The sequence below is a fragment of the Microtus ochrogaster genome, chromosome 21 (assembly GCF_000317375.1).
Source record: "Microtus ochrogaster isolate Prairie Vole_2 chromosome 21, MicOch1.0, whole genome shotgun sequence".
Lineage (NCBI taxonomy): Eukaryota > Metazoa > Chordata > Mammalia > Rodentia > Cricetidae > Microtus > Microtus ochrogaster.
In genome coordinates, this window is record NC_022022.1 from 27,872,856 (window position 1) to 27,900,154 (window position 27,299).

The 27,299-nt window shown below is 40.3% G+C and overlaps 1 protein-coding gene across 1 annotated transcript; it reads right to left on the bottom strand.

The window, feature by feature from the left end:
- Positions 1-5,925: 5,925 nt before the first annotated feature.
- Aimp1 (aminoacyl tRNA synthetase complex interacting multifunctional protein 1) lies at positions 5,926-27,164 on the bottom strand. Its single transcript, XM_005357299.3, has 7 exons — positions 26,988-27,164; positions 21,654-21,787; positions 17,672-17,785; positions 15,506-15,673; positions 13,448-13,659; positions 11,060-11,228; positions 5,926-6,169 (listed from the first exon to the last, which is right to left on the bottom strand). Coding segments are annotated over exons 1-7 (966 nt in total). The 5' UTR covers positions 26,990-27,164; the 3' UTR covers positions 5,926-6,002.
- Between the last annotated feature and the right edge of the window lie 135 nt (positions 27,165-27,299).

Sequence of the window (27,299 nt, forward strand, 5' to 3'; positions counted from 1 at the left end):
GGTACCTGATAGTGCAGCTCTACATAGAGAGTTTTCTGTCTTACAGTTGAAAAACTTAAGGTTACCACCTAAGTATCAGCTATGATTGGGCACACCCCAAAGGGGCTCTTCCTATTTAAAAGTCATCTCTCCATCCATCCATCCATCCATCCATCCATCCATCCATCCATCCATCCATCCATCCATCCATCTTAAATCTACTGAATCTGTCACTGAGTCATAACCCACTCTCTTGCTTTTCAAAAGAAATTGGAAAACAATATTCCAAAAGAAACTAGTAAACAGAAATTTTAAGTTTGATCAAACTAGGGAGAAATTCCTATGTCAATCATTAATAGATAAATACCCTACAGATTTGCCTATAGGCAATAAGATGGACACATTTTCTCGAGGTTCCCTTTCCCTAGAGCATGTTACAAATGACATACAAATGAACAGGCCAATTGACCATTTGTCAACTTGACACACCAATACATTACCATTAAACTATAACCTTTTGTCTTAGTTATTGTTCTATTGCTGCGAAGAGATACCATAACCAAGGCAACTTATAAAGGAAGGCATTTAATTGCACACTTCCTTATAGTTTCAGAGAGTCAGTCTATGATCGTTGTGGCAGGAAGCAGGCAGGCATGGTGCAGGAGCTTTATATCCTCATCATCAGAGAGGGGGAGGGGAGAGAGAAAGAGAGAGAGAGAGAGAGAGAGAGAGAGAGAGAGAGAGAGAGAGAGAGAGAGAGAGAGACACTAGGCCTGGCATATGATTCTGAATCCTCGAAGCCCACCCCCTCCAACAATGCCACACCTCATCCAATAACTCCTAACCCTTCTCAAGTAGTTCCACTGAGGGCCAGGCATTGAATAATGAACCTATGGGGATCGTTCTCATTCAAGCTACCACATTCCGCTCCCTAGTCCCCCACAGGCTTCTAGTTATATGACAATGCAAAATGCACTCAGTCCAACTTCAAAAGTCCCAGAATCTATCAGACCTTAAGACAGTTTAAAAGCCAGAGTCTCCTCTGAGAGTAAGGCAATCTCTTAACTGTAACCCCATATAAAAGCAAAAGCAAAGAGCAGACAAATACTTCCAATATACAATGGCACAGAATATACATTACCATTCCAAAACGGAGGAAAAGGAGAAAACTGAGAAAATAGAGACCAAAACAAGACTTTTAACGCAGCAGGGAAACCTCCAAAGTCTACTTTGCTGACCGCAATGCACCTCTTTCTCTTGGACTGCTCCACACCCATTAGCAGCTCTCCTTGGCAGGTATCCCACGGCACTACCATATTCAACATCTTGGGGTCTCCAAAGCAAACCAGGCTTTACCTTCAGTTTCATACAATGGCCTTCTACTCCCATATGTCTGGACTCAGCAGCTTTCTGTAACCTTGGAAGAAGATTCTAGAACCTCTTTCCTAGAGCCTTCTTAACTGTAACAGCCAGAACTACATGGCCAGCCGAAGTTGACAATTTCTTCTACTTTCAGAAGGTGGGACCTGGCCAATTTCTTGAAATGTATTTGCATATACTTTCTGTTGTTGATGATTTCCTTTGCTGCTTAAGTTTTCCTTTAATGTCTTTTCATAAATTGGAAGCTTAACTGGTGGGGTCTTGCCCTGAGGGCACTACTCCTTTTATTCCATTTTGAATCGGGTCTTTTTTAAAACCTTTATTTCCTTGAGCACAGGACTTGGCTCCAATATTACATTTCCTAGTGTTCCTTTTCTTTTCAACCTGTAGGTGTACTATTTCTATTTGCCCTGCTTGCTCCTTTGCATCTCTTTAAGATCTAATAGCCATACTACAATCCATACGAGGCTGTTTTGGAATCTTTACTATTAACCTTAACCCAAAGCATTTCAATTTAGTTCAAGGCACATTTTTATGGCAGGGGCAACATTCAGTCACATTCTTCGTCCAACTATCACAAGAATGGTCTGCAGCCCAGATGTTAATATTAATATTGCTCCCCTTTGAAACTTTTTGAGCTGGACTTGTTTACCCAAAGGAGGATCCATTAAGTCCCACTTAAAGCTTTCAGTGGCTTTTCTAGTTCAAAGTCCTAAAGTCCTCCAAACAGCAGCATGGTCAGGCCTGTCACAGTGCAGTGCAACTCCAGGTGCCAACTTCTGTCTTAATCACTGTTCTATCGATATGAAGAGATCCCATGACCAAGGCAACTTAGAAAGGAAGGCATTTAATGTAGGGCTGGCTTACAAATTCAGATTCAGAGGGTTAGGTTAGCCCATGACCATTTATTAGGAAGATGACTGGTATAGTTCTGGAGCAGTAGCTGAGAGCTTTACCTACTGGTCTGCTGGTAATAGGAGAGACACTGGGTCTGGCATGGGCTTTTGAAACATCAAGACCTATCTGTGGCATGAATTCTAATTGGTCTTAATAATAAAAACCAGGAGTTAGATATTAGGGGGTGAGAGCTGAGAGGTCAGAGAAACGGTGCAGCCAGCCACCATAGAGACCTTTTACCTCTACCGAATCCTCAGACTGAAGGGGCAATCCTGTCTCTACTAATCCTCAGACTGCATGCTCAAACTTCATGCTCAGACTCCATCCTCAGATTGACTGCATCCTAAGACTGACTTATAGTTATTATTTGGGTTCTAATAAAACAAGCATGTCTGAAGAACAGAAAATAAAACAGTCCACGGAGTGGTGGCACAGACCTTTAATCCTGGAACTCGGGAGAAAGAGGCAGATGTCTAAAATTTAAAAAGGCTATAACTAATTTAAGAAAAACTATATACAATATCTATATATAATATACACAGACAAAAAATACATCAACACTGTTTAATCCATTTGCATTTGACAAATCCAGAGAAAATATTCCACTCTCCATCCTATCTTGGTGAGTTCAAAGTCTTGTACATAGCTTACTTTCTATCAGCATTACCATGCAAAACTATCTTTTGGTGTCTCTCAACCTTGTACACTTTACACTTCTTTAATGAGTTTATTTTCTGCATCTGGTTAACAAGGAAAATTATAACTATCTAGTCTTAAATTCCTTCAGAGACCCAAGAAGGACATAATATTAACTAAATAACCAGGAAGTGTGATGCACAATTAATTAAAGCTCAGGGTCAGAATTTGGGGTTCAACCTGAAGAACCGAAAAGCAAAACAGCCAGGAACTGGCTCTTCAACCTCCATCTGAAATAGCGATCCTGTCTCCTGAAATCTCAGAATGAGACTGTGTCTGAGAGCTGTCTCCCCCCATCTTTTATTCCTTTCTAGGACTGGGATTAAAGGGATGCATCACTACCACCAATTTCTATGGCAACTAGTGTGGCTACTGGGATTAAAGGTGCATGTCATTGTGGATACGGGGATTAAAGTTGTGTGTTACCATAACGTGGTCTGTAAGGCTGACCCAGTAGGACTGTTTTAGTGTCAGAACTTCAGGCAGTCTTTATTTATTAAAATACAACTGAAATGCCATTACAGTAGTGTGAGCAAGAACTTCCAAATGACTCAACTTTATTTCCCACTTCTTCAATTCTGTCCCAAGCATTCAGAACTGCTTCATGGCATTAAGCCAGGATGTGGCCCTCATATATGGATTGTCTTCCTATATTAGCATAATCTCCTTCTCCAAGAAGTTGATCTTGGGAGATTTGCATACCTCTAGCTCTACTGTTGCTCAATGGTCTTAGCCTCTTCCTTCCTCCAGGCCCTCCATTGCAAATGAGGATCAGGCTCTTTCAAAAAGCATGAAAATAACAGAAACTGCACACATAAGCCAACTTCCAATTGCAGTGACAAAAATTCTTAAGCCACGAGCGTTGCTCACAAAGCTATGGCTTAATGACACAAAAACTGCAACTTATGAGTGGCCTCGGGAGTGGCCTCTGCGCTGATACTGTCAGCAATGGGACTACAGAGACTGGTCACTGTGTGACCCTGGCTCCCTCCACCTTTTAGACAGCTGCTAAGTTCACACATGCCCACGTGTCAGTGCCATCCTCCCATGCTGCCACAGCAAACACAGGCCTCACCAGTGAGGGTTCCCAGCGGAAGCCTGCAATATTACCTGTCCATCCCTGTAGTGCCTGCGCTATGGACAGTTCGTGAGTGGGGCAAGGATCTGGAGATTAAAGAACACAAGAGACGTGGGTCATTCGTGAAGAGAGAATGCAGAATGTCGTTTATTCAAGCTTAGAGAAAGCCTTATATACCTAACTGCTGCACAGTGGAAATCCCCACCCCCACCCCAGGCAGAAGAGAAATTACCAGGCTCAAGACGGAGCAAACAACTCCCTTGTAGCTAATCACCAGGGTGGACAGAGAGGGTACAGGAACAAACACATGTTTTGCCAGAAACTGCAAGCTATCCTCAATATGAACCCTGGGAGGAGAGGTAGACCTGTGGGCCTACACATCTCCAGTTGGTGCCAAGTCTGTTTACAATCTTTGTAACAGCGCAATAAGGCGTGTTTGTGTGACTAAACCCGGTATATTTGAAAGGCAAATCTCATATGGACTTCTTAATTCCCGAGGGAGACAGAGCTCTCCTTTGTTCCTCTAGGGTGCATAGGATAGGTGTAAACACCATTGTGCTTGTGCAGCTTCTCCAGCTGCAGCCAACTGAGTTGCTCTTGAGCTGCTGCCATGACTCCTCAGTGGACATTCCACAATTCTGTCACCTCTAACATCCTGGGGTCTCCACCACATATTTCACTTCACTGACCCCTTAGGGATGCGCACTGTGAGAACATGGCCCTGCTACATAGTACCTCTTCTCACAAGCCTTTTACAATCACCACTGTAAGGCTTCTGTGGTCCTACCACCCTTGCATTCTACGTGTGCAAAATTAGCATTAAAGGGACAATGGGACCTCTTGTATGGTTGCAATGGACTCAAAGTACTTTGATAGCTCAACAGGATAAAAGAAATTCTGAGGATAACAATTGCTTAGGTCAGTGGTTTTCAACCTTCCTAATGCTGCAACCCTTTAATAAAGTCCCTCATGTGGTGACACCCAACCATAAAATTATTTCAAGGCTACTGCATAGCTATAATTTTGCTATTGTTAAGAATCATAACATAAAACTCTGATATGTAGGATATCTGATATTTGACTTAAAGGGGTCGAGATCCACAGGTTGAGAAGTACTGGCCTAGGTGGTTCTGTAGAGGAAAGCTCCTAGAGGCTCTATTCTCAAAAAGGGTTTAATGTTTGACATCCTCCCACCTGCAAAGGGTGGCTTCCAAGTAGCTTCAGAGATGCCCTCAAGGAACCTTTCCTACTTCTCAGCATGTTTCAATAGCCTGAATCGCTTCAGTAACCACATCTTCCATGGCACCAACTTTCTTTTCTGTTTAACCTGAAAATATTAAAACCCTTCTACTTTTAGCAGCTGAGCTCTATTTATGATTTTTGCTGTAAACCTAGGCAAACCCAGCCAACTATCCCCAGGCCTCATCCAGAATGCTATGTTGACCTGAACATTTCTTCACATTAGTCTCTCACCGTTAAACTCAGCTTCACACAAAATCTCAGGGCCTGAACAGAATGGAAACAAATTCTTTGTCTGATATAACAGGAATAGCCTCTAGTCCTTCTCCAAAGTTCCTGCTCCTGTCTGAAACCAGGCTAGCAGTCTTTACTGCTTGCATTCTGATAATGGTCTTCTAAGGTCCCAATAGGAGCACCTTTCTTTTCTTCCTTTTTCATTTTAGACTTTCTCTAAGTGACATAATCACATCTTTCAAACTCTCGGACAAACCAGTTCCAAAGGCTTCAAACCACATGGTCAGACACAATCAAGAAATGACCCTAGTTCTGGGTACCAAGTTTCTGCTAATCAGTTTTCTGTTGCTATGACAAAATATTGAGAAAACAAACTTAAAGCAAGATTTGAAAATACAAAAGTCCACAAAAAGAGCAACTCATATTATATGTGTAAGTGACAAATATACTCCTCTTTATTGTTATCAAGGTTTCTCAATGTCTTTCAGTAACAGAGCACTTATTTAATTCCACTATTGGCCATGGTTTGGGCCCTGCAAACGCCCTTTCCCTTCACCTCAAAGGGAGCCCCTTTGTATGTGGCCACACACTCAGCATTGGTGTGCAGGTCAGGCTGAATCTGCTCCCAGATCTTCTTCTTAGGGTTCAGCTCCTTGTCAGGCTCTCCTGTTCAGAGAAAAACCAACAAGTTATATAAGCAACACCCAGAAAAGTCAGATACCCTGGGGATTCATGGTTTTAAGACTGTTAGGCAAGTATGTTTCATTTAGGCTAAATCTCCAGTCCCAAATCAAAGAAAATTGTAAGCTATTCATTTAGTCATGTAAAGAAGGTCTGGGAAGAAAGGAGCCCATTCAGATGGATTAGACTTTTACAGCTGGCAGGGGCAGTTTCTGAGGAGCAGTAAGAATACGGGGGGAGTACTTTCTAAATGCTAGAAACACAGGTTATTGCCTGAAATACATACAACAATCTTGATTCCAATACACAAAACAGGAAGAAACTGAAGGAGAGAGAAGGTGCAGTCACACCAGCAGTAGGCATAGGCAGGCTATGTCATCAGAGCCTATTACCCCTGGAACAGCAGCACCCGGCCTCCTGATATGTCATGCTGTGGCTTACAAAGGAAACTACCCTGGAAAAAGTGGGCATCACTCCTAATGCCTCCTAATCCCTCTATTTGCAATAAGTGATAATGTGTACATCATAACCAACAGAGACAGATAAGGAGTGGAGTACCTCTGGTCTAAGTTTAAAGACAAGTAGCAGATCAAATAACTTTTTGCCGACAGGGAAGCAGGCTATCTTACTACTGTTAACAGTTTCTACTCCTCCTCTCCTTCCCCCCCTCCCCACATATTTCATATGTATGCAAAAAACAAAATGGAGGACATTTTTTGACTATTTAGCAATGCTTCTGTGCTGGCTGAGATTCGCCCCTCCACCAAGATATTGCCAACATGACAATGTGTTCATCAAGCAGTGACCCAAACTTACACACCAGTGTCCACTTTAAGATGAAACTACAAAAACTGATGCATAAGTCACAGCAGGCAATCTAGGAGGTCTAGTTAATGTTGTACTCATGAGCAGATTTTCAGTGTAGGTCAAATATTACATCAGAATAAGTCATTTACTGCTTTCATAACTAAATCAACACTGACTTCAAAGCTTCTAAAGACAGGCTGACTCTCTCTGTGGGGGCTAATGTAGCTAGTGATTTTAAGTTAAAGGCAATGTTCATCAACCGCTCCAAAACTAGAGCAATAGTTGACAGAATCCACTGAATATTTTCCATCTGTACTCTATAAATGGAATGATGCCTAGAATAGCATGTTTGTTTGAGGTACTCTGTGAGAATTCAGAGTAGAACAGCTAGCAATGGATAGAAGAGCCGCCAGTAGAGGAAGAGGACTAAGAGAGTATGGTGTATGGAGCCGAGTGAGTTAAGAAGGAGCCTGCAAAACAACCATGGTGTTCCACGGAGTAGTGGGGGAATCTCCTTAACCCTAGCAATACTGGAAGATTAGAAGCAAAGGAAACTGGAGTCAAATGGATTTTAGAGAAGAGTAATTGAGTACAGATAACTGATTTTTTAAAAATAAATAATTCTGAAAGTTAAATGTATACTTTGTGAGTATTATTTTTACTGCAAAGGCTCATTACTAATGTTTATAAGCATGACCTTGGAGTAAATTTCCATTTGTTATTAGGCCATGAATAGTGCAGTCTCAGAAAAGTAAAAATCCAAGCCAATCTAAAACCAAAGCAAACCTATCATGACCTTTGTCTCCTGGTTACAAAACTGACTTAAAATTATTTCTACATGGGGCCTCAGGGACCAATTAGTATATCTAAATACTAAAATTTATAGCTGTTCTCAATTAGATTTTAATGAGTGTTAGGTGGAAGGGAAGAGTTTTAGTTGTTACTACACATATTATTTGGCATCCTCTAACTTCTATGGGAGTTTCTAGCTTTGTAATAGGGGATGGGGTGTTTTCTAAGTATAGATATTGACAGTGTGTGCAGAAAATATCCAGAGGCTTTCTCCTCCAGGATGTTTATGGCATGAAGGCTGCTCCCCTAGGACCATTCCTACTGAGATGAGAAGTCATCTCAATAGTCTCCTGTTTTTACAGTTTTTTACATTTGGCAGGCATTCTTGTCCTTAGCCTAGGCTGGCCTCAAATTCATGGTCTGCCTTCCAAGACCTGGGATCACATGGCATGCCATATCCCATCCAGCTTAATTCCTAAGTGTTCAAATAATAAATAATCCTGATTGACCTTGAATGTGTTGGAAAAGTTACCAACTTCTGCTTCCAAAGTGGTTACTTATCAGATTTTCTGCTGGCGGAGCAGTAATTGGTATGGAAGCACATGTATGGTGAGTTCTCAGACCAAGTCTGCTCAGCTACTTGATAGTGCTCAGTCTGATTAAGCATATTCTACGTGATAAAACCATTAAAGTTTAGTTTTTTCTTCATAAATACGAACTTTTCCAGAACATTCGAGTGCCTCATGAACAAAGAGAGAATTGGGCAAAAAATACCAGGCTGAGTAACATGAAGCATGCAGCTAAATCAACACAGAGATCTAGAGAACATGGTGAAAGCAAAAAATCCAGCTGGGCTGTTAGCACTCCAAATCCTAGGTCAGTGAGAATCTCAGTAACAGACAGATGACAAAAACGGATTTGAAAGCTGAAATGATGCACCTGGTAACTCCGAGATAAGGATGAAAAAAAGTTACCATGGTAACAAGAGAGCCGTAAGCATTCATAAATTAGCCACTACATTTTACTGGTCCCCAGTTTTCAAATTTGTAAAAAGGAGGGTTAAAGTACATTTCTTCTGCTTTTAATTATTTGACTCCATAATGTCAAGAAGTAAAATAAAATAAGCCTTAATAATTTTCTTTCTTTCTTTTCCTCTTCTAGTCCTTAGCCTAGGTTGGCTTCAAATTCACGGTGTGACTTCCAAGTCCTGGGATTACACCACATACCATATCCCATCCAGTTTAATTCTTAAATGTCAAATAATAAATAAGGATACTGTTAATATGGAAAGGTCAATAAGGATTATTTATGTTTTTCTTAATGAATTCTAAATCTTAAAAGAAAAAAAATTATTTTGATGTTTTATTCAAATTTATTTAACTCCTAAACATATATATATAAACTATATATAATATATATATACATATATAAATATATAATATGACAGCTTACTCCAAAGTAGGTGATTTTTAGGAGTGCTCCAATATTGTGGGACTGAAGGGGGTGACAATTATGCTCTCAGAATTTAAAATAATGTTTCCTCAATTAAACATCTAAAATGGAATTTTCTCAAAAAAAATTCATAAAGCATAGGTCATCATGGTTTCTCATTTGCTCAAGACAAATCCTTGAGTAGAGGATTTGTAGAGGAAGCTTTCAGTAAACAAGGTCCTGGGTGAATATGTCTGTTTACATGGGCACAGACATGTCAAGGACCCTAATGCCCCAGTAACACGGAGAACCAAAGTCTTCCCCAGAAAAGGCTCAGATGAACTGCAAAACCTTCTTAGGGGTAGGGACAGGGTGGTTTCCCAAGTATGGATATTGATAGTGTACAGAAAACAGCCAGGGTAGCTTTCTCCTCTAGACCACCCCTATTGAGATAAGATTTGCTGGCTTGCCTCTTGCTTTTATAAATATTTTCTACACCTGGCAGGTACTCCTTCTTCTGCTTCAAAGATCTATTTCTTAAGTTAGGCATAATGGTTCATGCCTGCAATTCCTCCAACACTTGGGATGAGAAGGCAGGGGGATGGCTTAGCTTATAGACGATAGGCCCTGCTGGTCAGAGGTTGCAGGCTACTATGGCCTGGTAGCCTTTTCTGCGTTTGACAATATAGAGGACTCCTTCCCAGTGGGGGCTTTCTCAACCTAGCCTCATCTGGAGGATGTCTCTAGGCCTGGATGCCTGACTTATCTCAAGGATGACCCTCGACACAGTTCCCTGCAAGCACTCCTCCCTGCTGTCCACACTGCATGCTCTAGCTATTTTCATAGGGCCACCTTATGCATATTAGGTGACACCCCAGCCTCTGACTCACCCTCTATATCCCCCCAACTCTGGAATAAAGCTAAAGCTACTCCTGGAAGGCCATTTCTGCCGTGATCACAGGTCCAATAAAGTTCTCTGTCACCAATTCTATCCCTTTGACCTTGTGGACGGATGGCCAATGGACTGTGAAGAAAAAAGGGTGCTGTGGATTTATCCTCGGTACACTGTACAGATTTGCCATTTGAGTTGGTTTAATAAAATGCTGACTAGCCAGTAGCCTAGCAGGATGTAGTGGTAGGGCAACTAAACTAAGGATGATGGGAAGGAGCAGGGCGGAAAAAGGAATCCTCAGCCAGACACAGAGGAAGCAAGAGATGAACATGCCATGCTAATAAAGGTACCGCCACATGGCAGAGCATAAATAAGGAATATGGATTAACTTTAAACTATAAGTGCTAGTTAGTAATAAGTTGGAGCTATTGGCTGAACATTTATAATTAATATAAGACTCTATGTGGTAATTTGGGATGTGGCTGCTGGGTATTGGGAATTGGTGGGCCAGAGAGAAACATTCAATTACAAAGGGGACCCCAATAAGATACTATCTCAAAATGTACTAAAACAAGACAAGAAATCCTTTCTACTTTTCCAGTATTATTACACTACAGCTTTCTCAGGAACATTTATACTAAAGAAAACAATTTAAATGGAACTTTACTTTCCATCACTAGTCTTTGTGTAGTTTAAGTGATTTTAGAGCACATTAACTTGATTCACATCCATGTCATATTATTATTCTGTAGGTATAGAATCTTTGTAGCATCTCATGTAATGTGTGATTTTATGGACAGCAAGATGGTTATGTTATGCTCATGGTGCTATCGTAAGCAAACTTCCTGAAAATCCTTCTGATACACACATAGGACAGGTTTTAACCTCTAAGCTTTATAAACATCACTTTATAAACTTATTCCCAATCTATTTAAATAATTATTGATACTTACCAGGGAAAGCATCAAAAGTAATTCTGTCTCCAGGAACAGACCCATTGGGAGGTGCCAGAATTTCCACTTTCTCTGGTGAACTAGCACACATTACCATTGCTTGAGACAGTACTCCCCGCATTTTTGCAGGCTTCAGATTACAAAGTAAAACCACCATTCGATTTTGCATCTGTGCAGAACAAAAGAGATGACTAAAGATATGTAGAGATTTAGAATAATCATGTCTAGGGTACTTCAGGCACACTGACACTCTACTTATTAAATTTGTTACCTTTGTGGATGTAACTTTGTCTTTGTGTAGTTAAAATATTTTTTAACTATGAAATCATGTATAAAAAAATGAAGACTGATATCTTGCATAAACATGAAAAGAAAATCCCTCAAATTGGCAAGGCATGCATACAACAGTAGAAACCTTTTTTTCCCCAAATATATACAGAAATTTTGTTTTTTTCCCAATGTATATAGGTATTTTCCTTGCAAACAGTTCTGTGTCTGGTGTCTGTGGGTACCAGAGGAGGGTATCAAATCTCTTGAACTGAAGTTAAAGATGGTCATGAGTCTCCATAGGGGCACTGGAAACCAAACCCGGGGCCTCTGTAAAAACAGCCAATGTTCCTAATCATCTGTCTAGCCCATCTAGCCATTTGTCCAGCCCAGTGGAAATTTTTCAATTAAATATTAATTTAAAGAATAAATAACCAAGTGAACCAGCCTGATGTAGAACTTCAGTTACAACCAATGGTAAATGTATAAAGTTGATCCTCCATTTCCGTGAAAAAAAAAAACAGGTCGGTCAAAAAGCATGGAGTCAGGAGTTGCCACAGGATCAGATTACAAGTATGCATATTATTTAGGTCAGCAATACAACTAAAGTAAATGAACTAACTTATATTAACTTTTTTTCTCTACACATCAGCCATTTCCAATACTAGACAAGGTTTCTCTTCCTCTCCTTTTTTTAGTTCTGGAGACTGAACCTAGATATGTACAGACTTGGCTGGTGCTCCCCATCTCAGCAGCATCCCCAGGCCATTCTTAAAAAGAAACTAACAGCTCAATAACACATCACAGTGCACATCTGGGGCTACTTCCATAATTTGCTATAGCGCTAAAAAGAAATTCTGTCCATCTTCCAGAGTCAAAACATCTTTAACTTTCTCCCAATTATGCCCATCCTCTACAGGCTTAATTAAAACAAAAGGCACACAAGACTCCTGTGTCAGGAGCTGGTTTTGGAGTTGGACTATGGCTCAGTCCCTCTTCAATCCCAAGCCTGTTGATAAGAGATATTTCAGAGTTTCTGTCTCAGGTCAGGAGCCATGAAATGGGACAGACTAAGAATAATTATGTACTTGATAAACTTTCTTTGCTTTTCCTCATATCTGTGTCTTTCTTTATATGTCAGTATATGTCCTTGTTGTTAATGTTTAAATTTCCCATAAAAAACAACAACTTTCCCTACAGTAATCTTTAAAGTTTCCAGGATGAAGATGGGGCCCCACGACATCACCTCAATCTGGTTTTTATGACGTCATGAATATTTTTTTAAGCGCTAAAATTAGACCTGTTTTTTGGTACCAACTGCACGAGACTATTTCGAATGGTGCACATTTTTGACAACACTCTGGCCGGACCTTCTCAAAACCCTCAGAGACTAGTTATAATTTTCTTAGGTCAAAGGTTAATTTGGGAATTTTACCATCATTTGCTTTCACAGGAGCCCCTAAGAAGAACGTTGCCCCCATGTCAGCTAGAAGCAATTTTAGAGGACGACGTCCCCTCTCCCAACAGAGTTTGCCCTCAGGGTTAGGGACATCTTTTAGTGGTTGGTTTAGGGTTGAGGGGATGGGGAGAATGGTGGAAGGCAAGGGCTCACAGCCACAACTGTCCTCTGACCTCCACACTATTCTAAGGCACACACAACACTGCCCTCGCATACATTAACACAGAACACACAAGAGGGAAATAAATGAGGTGTATTTTCTGTCCTGCTGAATTTATCTTTCAGGCCTCTAAGTCTGAGGTAATTTCATATACCTTTTTTTGAAATTCACCTTAAAAGTCCATCTTTTTCATATTTATTTTTATGAGTGTTTTGTTGCATGCATGTATGTGCATGGTGAATGTACTTGTTCAGAGTAAATGTCTAGAGAGGGTACAGAGAGCCTGGAAATGGAGTTACAGATTGTGAGCTGCCACGTGGGTCCTAAAAAGCCAACTCTGGTCCTCTCTAAGAGCAGTAAGTGCTCCCAACCAGAGCCATTGCTCTCACTCCCAACTATAATCATCCTGAAATTCACGTATTAATCACTTACAGCAACACATATGAATAAATCACTTAAGATGACGTATGTAAGCAGTGGTCACTTTAGGGGGACAGATCACCTGCTCCAGAGGAACGTGATTCACCAGTCCACTGACGACGGTCCTTGGGGCTGCTTCTCCCACATCTACTTCTTCTACATATAGCGAGTCTGCATCTGGATGCTTTTTGGCAGTAACAATACAACCAATGCGAAGATCTAGACGAGAAACGTCTATTGGCTTCGAGTCAGTATTTGCTGCTGCTGACTGCTGTTTCTTCTCCTTTTTCTCTCCTAAGGATTGAGACTGTGTAAGCATCAGACATAAGACAAACAAGTAACACCAGGAGAAGCCTCTGGTACCAGTGCTGATATGTTCAGGAAAAAAAAAAAAAAATCACTTCTCTCACAAAGTATACTCAAGTTATAAAACCTACATAACCTTAGCTATTTCTCTAAATACAATATTTCTAAAAAAAAAAAAAAAGATAAATTAGCCTATTATTTGATCCATTTTACCATCATCATCATCACTGTTAATCTCTTACGGTGCCAACCTGTGCATAAAGGGTACTACTGTATAACAACTCTCTCTGTACAGCTGGGTTCATCGGTTGTTTGTGATCCATCTTCCAGTTCATCTTGCCTGGTGTGCCTCTCCTGTTTCAGCTGAATGTTGGCCATTAACAAGTTGGTGATCTGATCCTAAATCAGGACTAGGAAACGATCAACTGTTTTAGACGCTAGGTAAGTTTCCTGCTGGCCAGAAAGTTGTCAATTTGGCTGTATGTGCATTTGTCAGGAAATTTGGCCTGCTTGAATTTTGTGCTGGATATGTACAAATCATTCGCATAGCAGACGTCACACAGTTGTTCCCCTCTACTGTTCCTGCGTCCGAATCCATACATTCCCAGGGCACTAGAATCCATTCTTTATCCAGATCCCACTTTTGCACTGAAGTCACCCTAACAATTAATGTCATTCGCATGTCCCTACTGACCTCGTTCTGCAGATCCGTGTAGAAACTATTGATGACATACTCTTCTGCTTCTGCTGTTGGCGCGTATACCTGAATGATAGTCACTGGACATGTCAGGTCTGCACCCAAGTATGCACTTTTGGGCCAAACTGGATAGCACTAAAGCTACACCTGCTGTGTGCTTTCCCTCTACACTTGAGTTTATAATCTTGCATCCATTTACTACACATTCTTGTGTTCCTGTCCAATGAGTTTCTGCCAATCCAATGACATCCCACCTGAAGCAACTGAGCTCACGCACAAGCAAGTCCGTTCCCTGGACTGTGTTTAGTGTTCTCACGTACCAGGTCCCTACTGTGGTGACTCTTTTCGTTGTTATGTCTCTGTGCTTTCACGGGACCAACACACTTCTAATAAAGTCTGATACTTACACAAGGATCTGAAAAGTATTGGATGCTAAAATGCTTTATGTCAATTCATAAAGCCCTTAGCATTTTGTATTTTCCAAAAAACTGCCAAATGAGTGCAAGAATAACGGGAGGCAAATATAATAGACTATAAAAGCAGATTTACAGACAAATCTAATGAATGAATGCAAACGTTTACTAGAAAAGTTGCTTCAATAGCAGGGTAAGGGTGAAAGAAGGAACCTTAAGAACTTGAACAAATGTGGCATCTTACAAGTCAAGAGTACAGTTGAAGCTTACATATACTTGGGGACAGGAATTACAGAATTTGCTGGTTAAGTAGATCTGAAGACTGAAGGAAGGGAACCAGTGTGGCTGCCTAGTAGACTCTGAGACTTCTTTGCCGTGCTATTTTATCAGTTCCTTAACATCCACACCTCAGTTCAGATGTTCTGCCTACTAGATGTCACTGTCTGCTTCTCCCAAATGGCTATAAGCCAACTTTAACATCTGACTTCTTTGGAACAAAGCTCCAAATATACATCCAAGTTTAACTCATTTTACGCTGTCGAAGTTGTCAACATTCACATATTCCTCGGGATTCAATTTCTATATTCTAAAGACAGACTGCTTTTAATTTTATCTTAGCTCCTAAAACTTTGGACTTTCTTTTCAATACCTTTATTATCACCTTAAATATTAATATTGCCTGATAAAACAATCAAAGGTCAACAAGATTAATAATGAAAAGTACCTTTCTTTTCAGCCTTCTCTTTTACCTTCTTTTCTTCTCCTCCCCCTCCTTTGGTCTGTTCTTTTACACTAGAAGAGGTGGTTGATACCGAGGTAGACTGTACCACAGTTGCAGAAACTGCAGGTTTAGCTTGCTGCTGAGTGTCAGATGGGACTGGAATTTGTTTCACTGACAGAGAAAATGAACAGGGTCACTCATGCTATGCTCATAAACAAGGTAGAACAATGGGTTTGCAAATCACAACTGCGAACCCTTTTTAAGAGAAAAATCTAATACATATGGACATCAAGTATCCATTATCTGAAGCTATAGAAATGGTATCAAAAATTAAGTATATTTTAACAATTACTAAGGACACCATTTTTTTTTGTTTCCGTTTACCCATTAGTAACTAAAGAAGAGTGCAGGTAACATTAGTATCTAACATTTATCATGGACATACTATGGGTTAAAAACTATTCAAAGCTCCAGCGATTCTCCTAAACTTCCTAGATTCTACTTTATTCCATGTCACTGTACTATATTATGAATGATAAATCTGAGCCATCAAGAAGTTAACAATCTGGCCCACTGACAGGGAATAGAGACGCAGCATTGCCTGTCTAAACACTTCTATGTTAAAAAACACAACTGTTTATAAAGAGGGTTAGAGAGATTGCTCCACAGTTAAGAGCACTAGTTGCTTTCAGAAGATTGGAGCTCTGTACCTGGCTCCCATGCCAGACAGCTCACTACTGCCCATAACTTTAGCACTATGCATCACACATCTTCTGGCCTCTGCAACACCATGTATCAAGACAGTGACCCGCTTTGAGGTTTTATATGGCCCAGCATGGTAAACAGTCACTTCTGCTGCTTGTGGATCAAGATGTAGACTCTCAGCTCCTTCTATCTTGTCATGATGATAATGAACTAAACCTCTGCACTATAAGCTAGCCAAGTAAGTGTTTTCCTTTATAAGAGTTGCCACGGTAATGGTGTCTCTTTACAGCAACAGAAGCCCTAACTAAGACAGATCGTACATGTCACTAATTTCCCCTTATTTTATTTCATTAAGGGAAGAATTCACACAGCATTCAAAATATCATGCTGATAGCATATCAAAAAAAGCCAAAAATAGAGAAAGGCATCACCGGGCTGGTGAAAGGGCTTAGTCATTAACATGTCTTCCACACAAGTATGAGGACTGGAGTTCAGATTCTCAGAACCCACATAAATGCCAAATGCTGGTGCATGGTAGACAGCCTGTAACTCCAGACTGGGAGGCAGAGACAGGAGCTCACTAGAGCAAGCTACTTAGTGAAACTAGCCACATCAGCAAGTTCTCAGTTTGATGAGATATCCTGCTCAAAGAATAAATTAGAAAGCCATCAAAGGTAATTCCCAACATAACCTCAGGCCTCCACATGCATGTGAAAACCTGTGCCCCATACAAGCAAATATGTATACATAGAGCACCCACTGTCCGTGCCCCCCAACTCTAACACACACACACACACACACACACACACACACAAAGAAAATGGAATGAGCTTTTCAAATGGGCCAAAAAAATTGTAACTTTATATACAATTTTTAATCAAACTGATCATTATTTGATGGTTTGAAAAGTTCTTTGATTTTTTTTTTTAGGCAAGTGACTCTCATCTCTAAGTTTTATTGTCTTAGTTTATAAAATAAAGTTATTTTGAAAACAATTTTTTCTTTTACTTTTTGAGATAGTGTTTAGCTGAAGCCGAGGCTGGGCTGAAAATCATCATGTAGCCCAGGATGGCCTCAAATTTATAGTAATCATCCTTCCCTAGGCTCCTTATTCCTGGGGTTAAAGATGTGAGCACACCTGCTGACAAAAGGATCTGAGTATATAAAAAGTTTGTCACTTGACACAAACGCGCCTGAAAAAGTTTAGTAACTGTAAATTAATTACTATGGCTATTTTTCAGTAGGTATCAAACAGCAGAAACAATGCTGGTCAAGTTCTAGTACACAGCACAAAACTGAGACGCGTAAGCTTTGAATACCAGCTTTACCACCTTCTATGACCTCAGAGGAGATCAACTGCCTTTCCGCAGTCTACGTCATTTCTTCCTATAGGGAATGACGGAGGTAGGAAGATGAAATCACACACTCGTGGTAGACTGAGCACCCTAGCGTTGTCATCCTCACCCCCATTTTGAATCTCCGCCTGAATCAGCTCCTGCTTTAGCTCTTCTATTTCTTTCTTCAGTTTAGCATTTTCAACTCGAAGTTTCTTTTCTTCTCTCAAAGTTGCCTGCAAAACTAGAATCAAGAAAATTCACTTAAAAACTATTTTCAAATGTTTTATTTGAATATTATTTGGAAAGAGTAAATACAATTGTAGCTGTTATAACAATAGGAACTAGTATCTGGCCAGTTGCTTTATGACAGTTTACTATTTTAATATCAACAATATCTCACTAGTCACTGGAACACTGGGTGTAAGACTCCCACCAAAACAAATCTCTGAGGACATAAATGCGGTAGTGATTTGTAGATTAAAAAACAAGGAAATCGATCTATACATTTAGTGTATACTTTCTCCCCCATGCATACATCTGATCCACAGTCAATTTGAGAGAAAATAAATCTATAAAATAAAGAGTGGAACAGCAAAAGTTACGTGCGTGTGTGTGTGTGTGTGTGTGTGTGTGTGTGTGTGTGTGTGTATGACGTAGAGTCCAGAGGTCCAAAGGAGTATCTTCCTCACTGAGTGTAAACCATGTAAATAGTTATTTTAGCCTGGACCTTAGAGCTACTACACATACAAACGTAATGTATTTTAAAGCATTTTTATTATATTTGAAATTTAAAACTCATGTACCACAAAATGTAGCTTGCACTGTCTTCATTGAGGGCCTGTGTAAAGACTCATTCATTCATTGTTTTCTTCTTCTGTGCTGGGATCAAACCAAAGGCCCCAAACATGTATTATACAGGCTCCCACCAAGTCACGCCCTAGCCCATATTTATTCTTATAATAAATCAAATACAAAAACAAAACCTAAGGCTCCAAAGCCACAGAGAAACCCTGTCTCGAAAACAAACAAACAAAAAAAAAAAAACCAAAAAAAACCCCCTACATTTGGCATGAGATGCTTCGGTGAATACAGACTAAACATACACCTGGAATTAGTCAACACCATGCTGGAAATAACATGCATGAGTCATTTAGCATATGATTTGTCACTTCTGCTAGTACTTGATGTAATGCTGTAGTATTGTTCATTGAAATATACATTATTACTATTACTTAGAAATTATTTTTTATATATAAGGTTGCTATGACTTACATTTTTTAATTAGGGGTAATTTAAACCATGGAGACCTGGCTCGTGACGTTTCAGAAGAATTTTAGTATGTGGCCTAGAAACTGGTCTGATATTCTGGGGGGAAAAAAGTGGCTGCTTTTGTCCTTGTCCTCAATGTCTGCCTGAGACTGAAGTGAAGAGTTTTGGATTAATCGTATTGCCAAATAAAAATCTCAAAATAGCCTCACACACTGTCTTGCGGTTAGGTTACTAGTATTCACTCTCATGAAGATTTATAATGAAAAGGAGCGTCTGAGCAAGTAGAAATACAAAATGCGTACAGACTGAGGAGAAAAAGGGAACCAAGAAAATGGAGTTGTCTTATATTCAAGGAGATAAACATTAAAAAGTCAGGTATTAAAAGGAATAAAGGGAGTGGTAACTTCAGGGCAAGACCCCACTTGTGAAAAGGAATTAAAAAAATTTAGAGCAAGGTGTGGTGGTGGACACCTTTAATCCAAGCACTCAGGAGGCTGGAGAATCTCTTCCTTCAAGGCCAGCCTGGTCTACAGAGCAAGCTGCAGAATTGCCAAATTTAGGCAATGAAGGAAAGCACGGAAAACAGAAGTTACTGAAAATGTAGCTGAATGAGGGCGCCATGTTCCACTCCTAGGAAGCAGCAGAACTTGGCTGTTAAAGCCAAGAGGTTCTGGCTTTAGAGTCAAGGGAAGGAAGGGGTTATGGACTCATCTTCCATGACTAAGAAAAGCTGCTGAGTCCAGGTATGTGACAGGGGTGGCCCTGTGTGGAGGGCCAGAGAGACCATGTATAAAATTGTGAAGGTGAAACCTGGCTTGCCCTAGAGACCACAAAAGGTTGGAGATGCCAGAGCCGTGGGATGCCTGCCCAGGAAAGCAGCTAACAAGGAGTGGAATTAGCACAAGAGAAGTATGTTACAGTCAACAAAATTGAAAGTAGTTGGAGACCTCAAGAGCATTTTGAGATTAGACATGGAGATGCAGAGTTTGGAGTTTTCCCAGCTGTTTTTAGTCTTACTTTGGTCCAGTACTTTCTCACTATGCTGCTTTATGGAAAGTCAATTTTCTGTGCCATTATATGTTGGAAGTAGGTGATTTGCATTTTGTTTTTACAAGGGATTACAGTTAAGAGAATGCATGGATCTCAGAAGAGATTTTGGATTTAGGACTTGTAAGCATGTCTGAGATCACTATAGACTATGGGGACTTTTAAAGTTGGGCTGAATGCTTTTCTGCATAGTGCTATGGACACAAGCCTATGGGACCAGGGATTGGAATGTGGTGGTTTAAAAAGGAAAGGTCCCCATAATGCTTGGTTTACAGGGAGTGGCACTATTAGGAGATAAGGCTTTACTGGAGGAAGTATGTCACTGTGGGGGTGGGCTTTGAAGTCTCTTAAGCTCAAGTTAAACCCAGAGAGACAGTCTCTTTCTGCTGTCTTTGTGATCAGGATATAGAAATCTCGACTCCTTCTCCAGCACCACATTTGCCTGCATGCTCCTCACCATGATGAAAAGGAAATAAACCTTTGAGCTGTAAGCTAGCACCAATTAAATGTTTTCCTTTATAAGAGTTGCCATCATCATGGTATCTTCTCACAGCAATAGAGCACTAAGATGGCCATGAAGAAAATGCTATTTACAATATTTACTATTTCACAGATCATCTTCTGCCTCTTTACCTTACTAATGCAAAGATTATTAAGGACTACCAGGGAAATACCAGGAAACATAAGGAAGAAAGGATTAAACAAGGTTTTACAATCCTCACAATGTTTTTGTAAGACATTTTTTAAAGGAGAAAAAGCATTTATTTAAATTACTGACAGCATAACATTTTGGGATTTCAATTATAGTACCAACAATAGTGGTTATTGAGACATACTGAAATCAATCAAATCAAATCCTTAAGAAAAAAAATTTGGTAGAAGTTTTTTTTTGTTTGTTTGTTTGTTTGTTTTGGTTTTTCGAGACAGGGTTTCTCTGTGGCTTTGGAGCCTATCCTGGAACTAGCTCTGTAGACCAGACTGGTCTCGAACTCACAGAGATCCGCCTGCCTCTGCCTCCCGAGTGCTGGGATTAAAGGCGTGCGCCACCATTGCCCGGCTGGCAGAAGTTTTATATACACTACAGCAATTTCTCAAAAACATCAAAGAACAAAGACTATGAAAAACAAATCTTGACCCATAAAATTTCAAAGTAACTATTAATATTTGATTTTATTATATTTCCCCCAATTATAATCATTAACCACTAATAACATAGCAACTAATTTTAAACAATAGACTCTTTTTTTCTCTGTCCCAAAATACCATATTATTTTCTCTATTTATTTACTGCCATGGTTAGTTCATTTTTAAAAAATAAACTACAACTGAGAAAAGTCTTCTCAGACTGGACTGTGGGCACATAGTAGGGCATTTTCTTAACTGATGATTAACACGGGAGAGCCTGACCTGGGGTGGTGCCTTCCCTGGTCCTGGTTGTGTAAGAAAGCAATTTAAGCAAGTCATAGAAAGCAAGTTAGTAAACAGTGTTCCTCCATGGCCTCTTCTTTGGTTCCTGCCTTGACTTCCCTTCATGTCAGACTCTAAGCTGCAAGCTGAAATAAATTCTTTCCTCTTCAACACACTTTTGGTGCTTTATCATAACAGAAAGCAAACTGGGTCTTTTAGTATATACCAATTCTAATTTATCATAATCCTAGAACATTTTTAAAATTTTATACTCAAAGGAATCTAAAAGCCATAATTAAAATTATCAAGTTATAATTTCCATAGTAAACATTTAACTGTCATTATTAGAATTTAGGTATTTCCTTAGACTATTAAAATGGTCTTACCCGCCTTCTCCTTGAGAAGGGCAACCTGCTGCTTGAGATACTCAATGATCTGGTCTGCCTCTGCACCCTTCTGCTCGAGCCTCTTCAGAACAGCATCACTGGTTGCCATCTTTGTCCAGAATCGGCAGAAAATCCTAAATGAAAAATGAAAGTTATAAATATACTGTAGAAGGAAAGAATATACTTATTTTATAGGAATTGCCATATGACTGAGGAAACTCAAAAGATCTGAACTTACTGAGCAAACTACTGGAGAAAGGAAACTAGGCAGAATCAAACAGAATAGACTGTGGTCTGAACTTGTGAAGGAGCAAGTGGTGCTCTCCCTGGGCAGGTGGTCTGAGTTATGTAAGAAAGCCAGCTCAGTGAAGAGCAGGAGAGCTAGCCTGAAACACTATCCCTCCACGCATCTGCTTCAGGTTCCTGCCTGGGGAGTTTCTGCTGACTTCACTGTGGCCTGAAAGGGTTAGCAAAAATAAAACTGTTCCTTGCCCAAGCTGCTTTTGGTCTGTGTTTTGTCATAGCAACAGATATCTAAGTTTTTGTTAGTATTTCCTAGCAATATGCAGCACTGAGGAAAAAATACAACGCATACAAAAGGTGGTTCCAGTCAACCAACCTTAAGTGAAAAACACACTTAACAGGCCATGACTGTGTGACCAGCTTCCCCATGTTTCACCTCGTTAGTTTATGTCAGGGTCCTCTCACCGGCTTTCTTGCTCTCCACGGGGCTTTTCTTCACCTGTTGCCTGAACACTGTTGTTCAGAGTTTGGAATAGTTATCTCCTGGGGATCACAAATCATCACCAGGCGGTTTATGGTTACCCCTATCACCCAGGGTTAATATGAGGGAACAGGATGGACGAAATGGGGGAAGGACAGAGACGAAGAACAAGAAAAGAGATATTTTGATTGAGGGAGTCATTATAAGGCTAGCAAGAAACCTGGCACTAGAGAAGTTCCTAGGAATCCACGAGGATGACCCTAGCTAAGAACTTAATAGCAGACATGGTGCCTGCATTGGCTTTGTCCTGTACTTAGATTGATGGCTACTTTAAATCCCGCCACAGAACCTTTATCCAGCAACTGATGGAAACAGAGACAGAGATCCACAGCAAAGCACTGGGCTGAACTCCCAAAGTCCAGAAGACAAGTGGGAGGAGTGAGAATATGAGCAAAAAGGTCAAGACCATGATGGGGCTACTCACTGAAACAGTCTACCTGAGCTAATGTAATGGGAGCTCACTAACTCTGGCCTGTGAGGGAACCAGCAAAGGAACAAACTAGGCCCTCTGAATGTGGGTGACAGTTGTACGGCTGGGGCAGACTGTGGAGCCACTGGCAGTGAGACCAGGATTTAACCCTACTGCTTGTACTGGCTTTATGGAACCCATTCTCTTTGGAGGGATACCTTGCTCAGCCTAGATATAGTGGGGAGGGCCTTGATCCTGCCTTAAAGCAATATGGTAGACTTTTTTGACTCCCCATGGGAAGTCTTACCCTCTCTGAGGAGTGGATGAGGGAGGAAAGTGGAGGTAACAGAAGGAACAGAGGAAGTGGGAACTGGGATTGGTATGTAAAATGAGAAAAATAAATAAATAATAAAAGGACTGAAGGCCAAAATCTTTAAGCAAGGAATATGCAAACTTTCACACAGTTATTTACCATTTGCTGGCTGCCAGGTCCCTAAAAGTAATTTGCATCCATGCTCATTGTCTCAACCTTACTTACAATCCCCCCCCCCCCCATTTTGTCTCATGCTAGGTTTACAGTAGAGAGAAAATGAGCAGTCACCAAGCTTTCAAACAAAAGAGGAAAACACACGGACAGAAGAGCGCAAGATAAATGTAATTACATTTAGGGAGATGTGCCAGTTTAACAACACTGGAAGCTTAAACTCTCTACTGTTCAATGCAGTGCTCATTGTACTATTTTATGTTAATTATTCTATAATGATTTTTACCACAGACAAAGTACAAAATATCAAGTCTCCTTGGGGCAGTGTAAGATCACCTCTTTTATTTTATTATTATTATTATTATTGCATGGAAACCATGTTTAATTCCCAGCTACTTGGAAACTCACCACCTGTAACTCTAGTTCCAGAGCTTCTGAACCCCTTCCTCTGGCCTCTGCAGGCTCCAGGCATGAACATAATGGTGCATATACACACACGTAGGTACATAAGCATGCACGCACATGCGCACACAGACACACAATTAAGTCTTTTTTAAAAAGTCTCCTTACTGTGTTTATAGCTTTTAATATGTTAGTATGCACAACGTTTCTCACAGATAACAGGAATAACATGTGACACTTGGGGAATAGTTAGTGCTTGCTGGCTAAGTACATGGATAATTTATGAATACACAGGTTTTTATTTTCATCTGTAAAGTGCAAGAATATATTTGATGTATTGCTTTCTCTGCCCTGATTGTCTCTCCATAAATTTCTATGTGTGCATGTATTGTTCAAAAAGGACACGGGAGAAGGAAGCTTGCTCTCTTTGCCTGATCACTTTCACTCCATTCCTTGGCAAATCCACTCTGTCACGGGCATCAGAGACTATTTCTAGGGAATTCTGTTGTATATTTAATACCAGCTGAGCCATGCACCCTCACGAACTGAACGATGACTAGATTCTTGGACCTTCCACTGGTAGGCAGCCACGGATGGACCACAGTCTGTACATCATTCTGATAAGTCTCTTATGTATTGATATATTATATTTACTGAAAAACTTTGAATTTAGCCCTAGACTCGTTTTAGATTACTACTTTGTTTTCCTGTATTACTGAATACACAGTAACTTCATTTTAACTCTAAATCATAATCACTAAAAGTATACATAAAATAGAAATTATACTTAATAGCTATATACCAACATGACACACAACAGAACTAATATCAACATTAACATTTATGGTGAATTATTTGCAAATAACACAATGAAAACTTTGTCAACAGCTGGCATTCTACTGTGATCTTAAGATGACAATAATTTTAAAATACACTTCAATTAAAAATATGTAAACGTGTTTCAAAATTAATAGTAATCATAGAACCATAGCAGTGTTTTTTCTCTTCTTCTCTTCAGCCCTAATCTTATCTTCCGAACATTCCCCCCCATTGCTTAAGTCTAATTGTCAAGTTAGTGGACTCTACCAAGAACATGGTACCACTTTAAAATCCCCACTGGTACTTAACACAATGTATCAAAAGTCAGAATTTAGGTATATATTACAATTAAATAAAACGTGAAAATTCAAACTATAGTGCAGCAACCAGCATTAGTCCTACAGGTAATTTTTTAAACCAAGCTTTGCTAAAGCCCACCGAAGCCCTAAATCTGTTTTCTATGAAAGTTCCTATTTATTTCTGTCCCCTTACCAGAGAGCCTATTTCCTCTTTACTGATGAGGAAGCCATAGAGATATCTAAATGATGACAATGAGGTGAGAAGGTGGCTATAAGATTGAATACTATGAAAGGATAAGCCAAATATTTTATAATGTTTTGGCTAATTAATCCAAACCCCCTTTTCCCAGTAAAATGTACATTAAAAAGAAACAAAACAAAAAACGTGGCCAGGTTTCCTGTGATTTTCTCTTATTGTACAATTGATTATGTTCAGAGGTTTCTTTTTGTAACTACTTTTGTGTTTTGTTTTTTAAGAATTGGCTTTTCTGTAATAACAACTCTGGCTGCCCAGGACCTCACTTTGTAGACGAGGGTGGCCTCGAACTCACAGAAATCTGCCTGCCTCTCCCTTTTGAGTGCAAGGATCCTAGGTATATATTACAACCATACCCAGTTTCAACTTGGTTTTAAAATAACTAATCTTCTCAACCACGCTATTTCCACCTCTAATTCAAGAACACTGGTAAGAAAAGATATTACTTTAATGGAAGACACCATCTCCTTTGACATTCAATCTTTCCCCTGTAAGATACCATCTTCATTTTACAGACTTGGATAAATCACCTGGCATGTCTCAAGTCATTCAAGTATCAAAAGGCAAAACCACAACATTACTTATGTTCATCATTCTGAAACTTACACAATTTACTTGAAGTTTTTCAAAAAGTCTACTTAATGAAAATAAACTGCAATACATAGTTTCCTTGTGCATGTTCATTGAGCACCCCAAGAATATGACTGGACACATCTTAGTACCTGTAGTGTCTATTAGGTTTCCTTTGAGGAAAAACAAAAGATTTCCTTTCTCACTTCTGTCCTCAGTCTACCGAGTAACCCTCTTCAAAACAAGTTGGATAACATTACGTGGCTACTGAAATCCTTACAGTGGCGTTCACTCCCACTCATCCCCACGATCAGCCTGATCACTCGCATACTGTCTCCATCTTTAATTCCTTCTCTCAATTCTGAGTCCCCAGGCTTCCCTGATATTTTGCTAAGTTTTTTTTCATGGTCTTTGGCATGACTGGGCCTTCTGACTGAGAGCACCTGCTGACTGACAGTTACCTGTGCAGTTAAGTACATTTATGTCACATCCTCCCTAGAAAGCCATCTTTTCCTTGAGAACCTTCTCCTTTGGCCACATTACAGTGCCAAATAATATATATATACCTTTCTTTACTGTTAATACTCTTAGTGATCGGAATTTATAATCTAAAATATGGTATGGGGGCTGGAAAGAGCGCTCAGCAGTTAAAAACGCTGACTGCTGTTGCATGGAACCCAGGTTTGGTTCTTAGCACTCACATCGGGGGCTCACAAGCACTGGCTGGTCCCAGGGGATCTGATGCTTTTTAGCCTTCATGGTCACTTGCATACAAGTTTTGCACAGAAACTCAGTCGGGCGTGTACACCTACACATAATTAAACCAATATTAACATCGTACTTTCAGGGCTGTACTTCAACAATAAAACGTACGCTGAGAAAAAAAATTACTGGGAATTTTGTCCTTTTTGTTGTTTTTTTTTTCTACTTTGCTTACGGATCTTTACCTAGTAACTAAAACGGTGGCACGAGTATAGTTGATAGCTGGCGTTTCTAACATCTGATTCAATACCTCTCTCTTGAATCCCTCCCCATGTACAAACACTGGAAATCCTTTACACACTCACTTAAAGTAAACAAGCTTTACTTTATGAATCCACCCCCTGCATGCTTTCCCTCGGCCAAGTATTCATTTCCAAAACTTAGGTGAATCAAAAAGGGCCAAGCTTTTCCTGTTTCCTCGTGGCACGGGGGTGGGGGTGGGGGTGTCCTACAAGGACTTGGATGGCCAGGTTCTCTTTTCCTGGTGAGAAAGGGAAGAAGAACTTTGGATCGCTTCCAATCGACCCTAGACCCTCTCGTGACACTCACATGAAGCGGCGACCGCAGCTCTCGAGCAGCCTCAGCGGGTGCAAGAAAGGCCAGCCTCTCGCAGCCCGTGGCAGGGGGAAGAGGACCCAAGGGCTGTCCCTGATACATGCCTGAGAGTTTCCCAGATTCACCCAATAGCAGCCGTCAGCTCCCTGCACTCGCTCTCTTCTCGTGCCACACCACTGTCTCATTTCCCCTTTCCTCCTCCCTCCCTTCCTCCAATCCTTCCTCCCCTCGTCCTTTCCGCTGCACGTTGCCGTCTGTTTGGGCAAGGGACAGGCGGCCGGAAGTTAGGGGTCTTCCCTCGGAGTT